The 10,489-nt window shown below is 44.8% G+C and overlaps 3 protein-coding genes across 3 annotated transcripts; 2 read left to right on the top strand and 1 right to left on the bottom strand.

Annotated features, from left to right (window-relative positions):
* Positions 1-2: 2 nt before the first annotated feature.
* Positions 3-4,411, top strand: V1513DRAFT_439040 (armadillo-type protein). Its single transcript, XM_066897146.1, has 17 exons — positions 3-604; positions 661-752; positions 797-1,330; positions 1,387-1,485; positions 1,537-1,619; positions 1,672-1,805; positions 1,858-2,032; positions 2,090-2,459; positions 2,522-2,650; positions 2,702-2,760; positions 2,815-2,941; positions 2,995-3,084; positions 3,133-3,296; positions 3,348-3,469; positions 3,520-3,735; positions 3,787-3,896; positions 3,947-4,411. The coding sequence occupies exons 1-17, from the start codon at positions 145-147 to the stop codon at positions 4,073-4,075; spliced, it is 3,093 nt and encodes a 1,030-aa protein (XP_066755341.1). The 5' UTR covers positions 3-144; the 3' UTR covers positions 4,076-4,411.
* Positions 4,412-8,332, top strand: V1513DRAFT_439037 (armadillo-type protein). The gene is made up of 4 exons (XM_066897145.1): positions 4,412-4,554; positions 4,608-6,590; positions 6,644-6,939; positions 7,127-8,332. Exons 2-4 carry the CDS (start codon positions 4,653-4,655, stop codon positions 8,061-8,063), a joined length of 3,171 nt encoding a protein of 1,056 aa, XP_066755340.1. The 5' UTR covers positions 4,412-4,554; positions 4,608-4,652; the 3' UTR covers positions 8,064-8,332.
* Positions 8,153-10,435, bottom strand: V1513DRAFT_483234 (major facilitator superfamily domain-containing protein). Its single transcript, XM_066900411.1, has 4 exons — positions 10,230-10,435; positions 9,798-10,174; positions 9,683-9,768; positions 8,153-9,627 (listed from the first exon to the last, which is right to left on the bottom strand). The coding sequence occupies exons 1-4, from the start codon at positions 10,247-10,249 to the stop codon at positions 8,434-8,436; spliced, it is 1,677 nt and encodes a 558-aa protein (XP_066755339.1). The 5' UTR covers positions 10,250-10,435; the 3' UTR covers positions 8,153-8,433.
* Between the last annotated feature and the right edge of the window lie 54 nt (positions 10,436-10,489).

Below are 10,489 nucleotides of genomic sequence, written 5' to 3'. Positions count from 1 at the left end.
AACGAGGAACTCTAAACACGCGCGGGTACCAACTGTGTTTTAACGCGCTTTCGCGTTGTAGGTCATATTCGAGAGAGACTTCCCCCCATTGGTCAAACGCTGCCACTGAATTTTTACTTTTGATACGACAATTCCATTGTTGAGATGGATCAACAGGTAGTTGATCTCCTAAATGCGACACAGGCAGCTGATCGCGAGGTTCGTACGTCTGCGGAACAACAGCTAAAGACTCTCCAAGAGGTCGAAGGCAACTATCTGGCAACGTCGCTGATCAACATTGGTGCTACAACAAGTTATCCAATCACATTACGTCAGTCCGCGTTGTTAATATTGAAGTTGACAATTGCGCGAACATGGAGTTTGCAGTTTGAAGAGTTTGTGGGGACAGCTCTGGAGCCAAAGGTGAAAGCGGTGATCCGGCGAGAGTTGTTCCAGATCTTGCAGTCGCCGGAGCGAAAGTTGCGGTCTTTGGCTGCCAATTTGGTTTCGAAGATTTCGAGCGCAGATTTTCCTGATGAATGGCCCGAATTATTTGACGATCTTTTGAGTATGTTAAAGAGTCCGGAAACGCAGAGTATTCACGGTGCTTTGTCCATTTTGAAAGGTATGATCTCTTGATTGTGCTGTCCGTTAATTGCTATCTGATCGTACTGCTGCTAGAGCTTCTTGACGATGGGTTTACATTTGAGCAATTCGCGTCAGTTGCTAGCCAGGTCTTCGAGGCGCTTTATAATCTGGCTACATTGTCCACGGTACGTTTTTATTGTAAAGTGCTGTTTGCCTACTAACAGTCTAGATTGATCTCGGTACCAAAGCCGATACTATGGACACAGTTCGTGCAGCACTCAATTTCTTCAATCAAGTTCAAACAGAAGGGGAGAGCATGAATGCATTTGTTAGTCAAGCTGTAGATGTCTGGTCCACGGTGTTCTCGAATAACCTTGCACTGCCATACACGGACGAGGCCAGAAAGGCCGGATTAGTTCTTCTGAAGCATAATACAGCCAAGGCTATACAGCAGATGGATTCTACCTTCCCATCAGAGACGAAGCCATACTTAATTAGCAGACTCTTCTCATCTGTTTGGGCCGATCTGCGCAATTCTGCTGTATTGTACGCGTCTGTCTACACAAGTGGCAACTCAGATGAGGATTTTTCCGATCCTGAAGGCGAGGCCAGATATATTAAAATGCTGCCTTTGGAAGAGATGGAATTCATTAGGCAATGTATACCGAATCACCAGATCCAGGCATTCTTCAAGAACTCTGCGGAAAATATGAACTCATTCATTGATCTATCTGTTACCATGGGTCAAGTGTCTGTGGAAGATGTGCGTAATGGCGGTCGGTTCGTCATCCAGCGTCAAACTATTCTAACACTGTGTAGGAGGATGATTGGAAGGAGGATGCCAATGCTTTTGTGACAGAAGAACTGTCGTTATCGCCGAAATATACCTGTCGCACTGCATCTTCTGACTTATTTTTGGTTAGTATTGCGACTGAGATCAATAGCCGAGTCAGCACTAATAAAATGCAGGAAATGAGCGATCATGCCCTGGATCCTCTAATTGATGCCCTGAAAACGAGAATGATATCATTAGCTAGCACGTCATCGGCAGAGTACGTATGAAGTTTCTAACATCATAGTTTACAAGCTCACTGTCTTCTGCAGATGGCGGCCACTAGAAGCAAGCCTATTCTTATTGGAAACGGTTCTCGTTCAAGATCGAACCTATGGCAAACAACTTGGCCGCAGTCCAACTATCGATCAGTTATTGCAGATCATTTCAAATGGAGTATCCAGTGGTGCGTTATCCGCGTGATATTAGGAACGCTCCAAAAAGCTGACATGAAGTAGCAAATGTATTTTTACGCGGCCGTTCATATGTCTTTAGTGGCACACTATGCCGAAATTTAAAGGACATATTGGCGGCATCCGATATCTCAGACAAGCTCTTTAATTCAGCATTGCAGGCTGCGTCGACAGATTCTAGCTTTATAGTTCGAGCATGCTGTCTGTTGGCAATTCAAAGGTACAACTATTAATCTTGTCATGATTCAAACTAAACTCTAATTCTTCAACTATTCAGATATTTGTCAGCATATCCTCGACGACACTCGAAAGCAACGCAGATGGCCATTGTTGAGAGTGTCAATTCTCTTATTGCGGACTCTGCAGACGAGACACCTTCTCTACTCGTCGATTCTTTGGAAGCCGCGATTAAGATCAGCCCAGATCTAGCTATTCTCCCAGATTCACAGATTATCGCTCTATTGTTCGCGTCGGCAGCGAAAGATGCTTCGAATATTCAGTTAACCAGTGACACATTCGAGGCCTTCGAGTACCTTGCCCAGAACATCAATGTTGCTAATTTTCAGAAATTTTGCGAGACTGCTATACCACCTCTTGTTGCTGGTCTGAGCACGGCACCTAACGGCGATGAATTGCCGAATGCAACGGTATTACGCATTTCCACTAGAATTTGTCAATGATAAAATTAACGCTAACCGCTCTGCTATAGCTTATTGTAAACTTGCTTTCAATTTTAGTGAACCATGCTCCGACCCCATTGCCATCAGGTTTAGTGGACTTCGTATTCCCTAAAGTTGCGAACATCTTATTGGTGTCTGATGATAATCAACTTCTTCAAGTACGTAGGATGACGGTCTTCGCTGCTATTTACCTAACAGGCAATTTATAGTATGGTTCAGAATTCGTCGCACATATTATCCAACAAGATGCCGAACAACTGCGGAATTGGTAACAAATGGCATGGCTTTACTGAACCGATGCCATGGACTAATTTTGTTTTAGGCGGGATATTCAGGGCAAGTCTGGAGTCGAAGTTGTGCTCAATATTGTTGCTCGGCTTTTGAACCCGGCTGTGGAAGAATCGTCAGCTATGTGTGTCGGTGAAGTTGTTTCCGAGATTGTAGACAAAGTCAGTATTTCTACTTTCTCAGAATGCTGTACATTGGCTAATAGCATCTATAGTATGGTCGTGATCTGGGTGAACTCCTTGGCCAATTACTATCTGCAACCGCTCAACGTCTTGCGTCGGCTTCGAATCCCATGTTTGTTCAGGTAAGTGACTCTGAAAATATGATCTTCAACATCTAACGTGATTTCTAGAATCTTATCCTGGTGTATGCGCACATGGTCACCATAGATCCTCAAGGCGTTGTGAACTTCCTTGCCGATGTAGATTTGGATGGCTTAACTGGGCTAGAGTCGGTCGTCAGGTCATGGCTGGCAAACTTTGATGTGTTCAAGGGATTTCAAGAAATAAGACTGAAGTGAGACATCCACATTGGAATCTGATTAAAACGACTGCTAACGTGTGCTAGTGTTTTGGCACTGGCGAAGCTCTATATGCTTCACGATCAATTCATCGAGTCGATACCAGTGGAAGGCGACTTAATAGTCGAGGATACGAACATTATCATAACCAGATCTCGTGCCAAAAATAGTCTGTCACACATCATGTTTAATTCGAAGATCAGTGCTAATGATTTTCAGGACCATATAAATTTACAACCATTCCTGCACATGTTAAAATCTTGAAACTGTTGATAAAAGAATTAGGATCGATCCCAAGTGACTCTAACATTGCAAGCCGTGCCGGGATATTACCTGGTGCTGCCACCTCTGACAATACAGTAACAAATGTTGATGGGGAGGACATTGAGTGGGAAGATGACTTCAATCCTGCTGAATTTGGAATGACCATGAGCGGTATGAAAGAAGCCGAAGAAACGCTTTGCAGATGCTATTAACACATTTTAGAGCTACAAAAACTGGCGCGATCAGAGAGCAACGGATATGACAGCGACGAGGACAACGGTGAAGAGCCAATAGGATATTTCCAGGAAAAAGGTGGCGACGAGGAGACTAATGTAAGGCCAAGAACATTCTGTATGTGACATTGACACTGACTTCGAATTAGGAAACCCTCATCAATTTTTTCCGCACACTTTGTGCAAATGAGCGTGAGAGATTTGAGGAGATCTGCCAGAATTATTGCTCACAGGCCGAAAAGGATATATTGAAACGCTGGCAGCCGACGTTCGTATAGTCCAGAGTTTCATCGGTAGATCAATTAATCTATCATTGTATATATTAGTCTATTGTTTGAATAGCTTGCCCCTTGATTTGAATTATTATAACGTCAAAAACGTGAGAGGATTTGTTATAATTTCACCTACATATTGCGATAGGTCATGCTCATTGCACAACGTGCGCAATTACATGGTGACTTGGCACATTAGCACAATCACGTGAGATAAGGTTCTGTGCTTCGCTTGATTCAGTTAAGGGCTCACTCATTCAAAGGACGACCTCCTGATGGCTTTACGTGAATGTATTAGGGTTTTTCTACCTACTCGAATTTTTTTTTGTCGTACAGGCACCAAAAATAATTTTTTTCCTGATGTATCATTGACCACCTTTGTGACCCGACGTTTGTTGCATCGTGTTTTAGATTACTGAGAAGAAATAAAAAAAGTATCTGTAATTGTGCATTTGTGGTTTTATTCGTAATATATAAAGAATCAGGTATGTTTGAAAAAACGATTCGAGAGCTAACCGGATGTACTAATCGGCGATAGGCAACCGTCTTATATATTCGTTATATATATATTTCATCCTACATCATGGCGGATGCGCAATTTCTGTCACAACTCACGGAGCTGTTAAACCAGACAACAGCTCCTAACAGTGCGGTCATTAAGTCTGCGTCGAACAAGCTTCAGAAGGAATTTTACCCGCTAGGTCAGTCAGTGCCAGCCCTAGTTCAAATCATGCAGCAGAACCAGTCACAGCAGATCCGACAACTCGCTGCTGTTGAGGTGCGGAAGCTCATATCGAACCACTGGGATGACCTCGACGAATCACTTCGCACGCAAATACGAGGTGCATTGTTACAATTGACGTTACAGGAGCCCTCATCTCTTGTCCGTCACGCGTCTGCTCGTGTTATCTCTGAGATAGCAAAGATTGATTTACCTAATAATGCCTGGCCTGACTTACCACCGTATCTCCAGAAGGCTGCGACATCAGCTTCCGCAAGCGAACGTGAACTCGGCGTCTATATTCTATATACATTGTTAGACACAATGGAGGAAACATTCGCTGACAAGATCGGTGAACTATTTTCACTGTTCTCGCATACGATCAATGATCCAGAAAGTCAGATAGTGCGAACTAATACTCTTCTGGCCTTGGGTAAGATTTCCGAGATCATAGACAGCCAAGAACATATTCAAACATTCAGACAATTCATTCCTGGAATGGTGGGGGTATTAAAGCAGTTGATCGACCAGAGCGATGAGAAGGCTGTGAGCCAGGCTTTTGACGTATTTCAGACCCTTTTATGGGTTGATTCGGCAATTATATCGAAGAGCCTCGGCGAACTCATTCAGTTTATGTTAGAACTGGCGAAGGAGAAGAATGTGGATACGGAGTCCCGCTCATTGGCATTACAGTTTCTGAGCAATTGTGTTCGCTTCAAGAAGATGAAGGTTCAGTCGCTTAAGGTTGGTCCAGTGCTTACTTCCGCAGCGCTCGCAATTGCGGGAGAGGAAATGGAAGATATGGACGATGATGACGACGAAAATAACATTGCGCGTTTGTCTTTAAGACTAATTGATATTCTGTCGACAAGCTTGCCGCCATCTCAAGTTATGAATGTTTTAGTAACTGAGATTCCAAAATATGCTTCTTCACCAAATGCTAATTACCGCCGCGCTGGTCTTCTTGCACTTTGTGTCGCGGTCGAGGGTGCCCCAGAATTTTTGTCCACTCAGCTTAAGATTGTGTTACCCATCATCCTCCAAGGGCTTAGCGACGGCGTTTTGGATGTTAGAGTGGCGGCGCTGCAGGCTCTCGCTCAGCTTGCGGATGAGTTACAAGACACCATTAGCAAGGAGCATGAAGTTCTTCTTCCATTGGTATTTAACATGATGGAGACCACTGATCTGAAAGTGGCCAAGGCTGCTTGCACTGCCCTAGACGCGATGATAGAGACTATGGAAAAAGAAGTTATTGCTCGATATCTACAGACCCTGATGACAAGGCTTCTCGAGTTGTTGGCTCAGCCGTCGAATGATGTGACAGTAAAGGCACCCATCATCGCTGCCATCGGATCTGCTGCTCACGCAGCAAAGAATGAGTTTTTGCCATACTTCGACGCTACTGTTCGATCTTTTGAGCCATATTTATCGCTGACGGAAGGTGAAAAGGAGCTTGATGTTAAGGGAACTTGTTTCGATTCACTGGGGGCTATAGCTAATGCCGTTGGCAAGGATGCGTTTGGTCCATATGCGTCCCCTGCAGTGCAAGCTGCCTATGAATGCTTGCAGACGAATCACAATCGTCTTCGGGAATGCGTGTTCTTATTTTTTGGTGTTCTTGCAAAAGTCTATGGTGCAGAGTTTGCTCCATTCTTGCCTAAAATAATGCCTGAAATCTTCAAGTGCTTGGAGCAAGATGAAACTGGTCCCAGCGAGAAAGAAGATCTTGATATCGGTGACGCTGATGAGGAAGACATTTGGCAGAATATTACCGTGAATAGTGGGCTGGCAATGGAGAAGGTATTGTTAATGCCCAGGTCGTCAGAATTGTGGCCACTAATATATATATATAGGAAATTGCTGCCGACACGATTGGTGATCTCGTAGCTGGCACGAAGGAAGCTTTCTTGCCATACCTGGAGGAAACTTCGAACGCTCTCGTTGATTTGACAACCCACTTTTATGAAGGTATCCGAAAGGCCGCTATTGGATCCCTTTGGCGGGCTGTTGGAACTGTGTACGAAGTTTCCGGTCCTCGTAAGTGGCGACCGGGTCTCCCATTGAAGGTTCCCTTGACTGAGACAGTTACGACGTATTCTGCCATGGTACGCAAAGCGACACTTGAGGCTTTCGGTGAAGAGGACGACAGGTATTACATTTTCATTCGGATTTTTTTGCATGAAGATTATTTGCAAGATGATGAAAACCAAACTTTTATTAAACTCAGCTCACTCAGAGACACAAGTTGTCGTTGCTGAGAAAGTTTTTCTGATACATTTTACTTCGCGTCGCGTTAATGCTCTTCACATAAGTTATGACTAATATAAATGTTACAGGTCCACTGCCACAGTGATCTGTGACAATCTTTGCGAGACTTTCAGACTTTGCGGTCCTGGTATTGTCGGCAACGATTTGGAGCCAATTGCTACGATGATTCTATCTATCCTCAAGAAACAGCATCTTTGCCAGACACAAGACGACGACCCAGAAGAAGAAGACATTGAGGACGCAGCTGAGTACGACATTTTGTTAGTCGAATCTGCGATGGATGTCGTTGTTTCACTGGCCGCTGCATTTGCTGGCGACTTCGATAATTATTTCCGTATTTTCTGCCCCGTGATTCTCAAGTATTGCTCGAATTCCACTATGGGTGAGCGGAAAGCAGGTGTTGGTGCGTTGGCAGAAATTGTCAATGGCATGAAAGGCTCAGTCACGCCATACACCTCGCAACTGCTGAAAGCTTTTGTGCATAGACTTTCAGATGAGTCCATTGAGGTCAGGAGCAATGCAGTGTATGGATACGGTTTATTGGCTGAGTACAGCCAGTCGCCACAAGAGATTGTCGCGACTTATCCGAAATCTCTGCAGCGTCTCCAACAATGTTTGGTATCGGATTCCGAGAACGATAGGTGCGTGGCGAACATTTGTGGTTGCGTTGCTCGAATGGCCTACAGCCATAGTGAAAGTGTTCCGCTCGGTGATGTTCTTCCGGCGTTGGTCTACAGTCTGCCGCTTAAGGATGGCTACGAGGAGAATGACCCTATTTTCCGATTGGTTGTTCAACTGTACAAGAGCAATAACCCAGCAATACATGGTCTGACAGCACAGATCTTGAAGGTTCTGGAGCATGTTTTCGCTAATGACAGTGAAGAAAATAAGCAATTTGAATTTGTTGAGACACGACAAGAAGTTTGTGAATTGCTCCGATACATTAACCAGTCTAATCCTGGTGCTATTCAAAGCCCGGTCTTGTTGAAAGCGATTCAGGGTTGATCGAGTCATACAATGGATAGAATGGATTTCGCTAATTGATATAATGGATTGGGATTGATAGGTTCGGATGTTGGTTTAGAATTCAGTATCTTGTATTTGTATATTTTGGCGTGGGATTGAATTTTGATAATGTCAGTATTACTATATGCTGCCTGCACTACTGAGATTGATAGATTGTATGTATCAGGTACTTTGTGGAGATCCTTCGATAATCCCGTGCAATCTATGCTCTCGATTATTACTCACTGGCTCTATATTACATCTATCCTAGATTCACCGTCGCCCATCCGAAAAACTGTCCTAACGCGCTAACAGATATGCAGACTCCCCGAAACCACAGAAGAACACAGCCAGACCGAATTTTGGATAATTATATGTCCTCCGTATCTGATCCATTCTCCAATTCCAGCTCCATACTTTGGTCTCTATCGACCGCGATATCCAACCCATCACCGCTATCGTACAGGCCTCCTCCCAAATGCTCGGTTAGAAGCAGTGACATAACAAATGCAATAATGTAGATAAAGATTGACGCCACGAAAATCGCCTTAGGATAGGACACTACTGTAGCGGCATAAATATTCGAAAATATAATGGGCCCGACGATCTCGCTCAGACTCTGCATCAATGACAAGGCGCCTAAAACCGCGCCGGTGTTCTCAGTCGGCACATGCTTAGTGAGGGCAGCGCGGACAGTTGGCGATTCTAGACTTCCCAACGCGCCCAATGAGCCGCCGATGGCAAATTCGATACCGTTAGTGGCAGATGCCAAGAGCAAGGACGAGCACATCTCGAAGATCACCGAGATACGAATCATAAAGATATCCGATTTCGATGCGCCAACTTCGTGCTGTGCGTGTGGGTGCCAGCGCTTGTAGATGTATGTGATTGATGGCAGCAAAACAAGCAGTGCAATCGCGCGGAAGACGGATGCCAGTGAGATGAAAAACCCTGTTTCGACGCTACTCCATTGAAATGTATATTCGGCGTAAAGCAAGATAGAAACAATCGCTCCCGTCGTGCAGCAATTGAACACTGCATCAATGCCAGTTAAGATGACGATATTTTGCTTAAAGACTAGACGTGTACCGTCATTTGGCCATAGAACTCTCAATGGCTGAAGGAAATTAAGACGTCGAAGATAGTAACGCATGTCTCGTGGTCTAGCAGCATCGAATTCCATGCTAATGCGGTGCAACTCTTGGGCATCAATAATTCTTTCCTGGGAGAGTGACTCTGGAAGAACGAAGAGGATGAATAGGATGAAAAGAGCCTGCATCACGAGAGTCACATATATAACCGACAGAATGTTATCGGTTAGTTTGATGAGCATGCCACCAAATGCAGGACCCAGAGCCATACCGCAGAACAGGCATGCGCGGAAGAGGGCAAACGCATTCGCGCGCTTCACGGGAGGCGTGCAATCCGTGGCATAAGCATGTGCAGTCAGCATCATCGTAGTCAAGGAACCGCTGAGACCTTCAAGAATCGGCATCACTAGGAGCCAGCGATATGCATATCGACTCGCAGATTTCATCGCGGCAGCCAATATTGTGGAAGAAACCTGAGGTTGGTTAATATACCACTAAACTGCACAGGTTACATCTATATAGCCATACCAGAGGCGCAGTGGCTGCCATTGCTAGAATTGGACGGCGACCAATCCTGTCCGACAATGCTCCAAGCTTTGGGCTCACGAGAGCAGCTATATGCAATTCCCATTAGCAGGAATACATTGGCGGTAAGGACGACAGTATGTATAACCCATAATGCCCTGTATTAATATAATTATCATCGTGAACTGCGAGACGGTTGCATTCATATCGGCAGTTTGACAATCTGTGTCAATGTCTTCCATTGCCTCCAACTCATCTTCTGGCAGCATGTAATATGCTCTACACACCAGAGTGAAAATCGAATTCAGGATCGGCGTAATTAACGCGCCTTGCGCAATGGTATAGACCAGGTATGCCGGCAGTAACAAGTAAATCGACGGCCGTCTCCACCATTTCGAGTTGCTAATCTGGCCTATCGAGTCGTCTGACACTAAACTCGCTCCATCAGGGTCATCGCGATAAGGAGTAGATGCAAACGGATTGCTTGATAGCTCCCTGGGAACTTATTATCATTCGAGTCATGTGGAATAGCATTGAAAAAGGAGCTCACCTTGGCCGATATTCCTCCATTTTCCTACTACTCTCACCGGTATTCCTACTCCGTTCGCACTACCTCTGGGTCTAAAAAAGTGCAGTTAACACAGGATTACCAAATGTCGTGTGAGAATGTGCCGTAGTATACATTGTTCCTACGATCTAGCTAGCTATCCTCAGTATTGTCCCGGAGCTGACACCGGCTTCGGTACCCCGTTATCGAAACTCATTCAGTAACTATATGCACTTGGCCTTTATCGACAAATTTGAACTCAA

Source organism: Lipomyces chichibuensis (genome assembly GCF_038497645.1).
Source record: "Lipomyces chichibuensis strain CBS 12929 unplaced genomic scaffold V1513scaffold_5, whole genome shotgun sequence".
NCBI lineage: Eukaryota > Fungi > Ascomycota > Lipomycetes > Lipomycetales > Lipomycetaceae > Lipomyces > Lipomyces chichibuensis.
This window is presented reverse-complemented; position numbering and strand designations above follow the sequence as displayed.

Coding starts and splice junctions, on each gene's coding strand:
- V1513DRAFT_439040 (XM_066897146.1), top strand. CDS start 145: ATGGATCAACAGGTAGTTGATCTCCTAAATGCGACACAGGCAGCTGAT. Junction 3,085..3,132: donor CGAATCCCATGTTTGTTCAG/GTAAGTGACTCT, acceptor CGTGATTTCTAG/AATCTTATCCTGGTGTATGC. Junction 3,897..3,946: donor GTGGCGACGAGGAGACTAAT/GTAAGGCCAAGA, acceptor ACTTCGAATTAG/GAAACCCTCATCAATTTTTT.
- V1513DRAFT_439037 (XM_066897145.1), top strand. CDS start 4,653: ATGGCGGATGCGCAATTTCTGTCACAACTCACGGAGCTGTTAAACCAG. Junction 6,591..6,643: donor GTGGGCTGGCAATGGAGAAG/GTATTGTTAATG, acceptor ATATATATATAG/GAAATTGCTGCCGACACGAT. Junction 6,940..7,126: donor TTCGGTGAAGAGGACGACAG/GTATTACATTTT, acceptor TAAATGTTACAG/GTCCACTGCCACAGTGATCT.
- V1513DRAFT_483234 (XM_066900411.1), bottom strand. CDS start 10,249: ATGGAGGAATATCGGCCAAG. Junction 9,769..9,797: donor CTGTCGTCCTTACCGCCAAT/GTATTCCTGCTA, acceptor AATTGCATATAG/CTGCTCTCGTGAGCCCAAAG. Junction 9,628..9,682: donor TGGCAGCCACTGCGCCTCTG/GTATGGCTATAT, acceptor AACCAACCTCAG/GTTTCTTCCACAATATTGGC.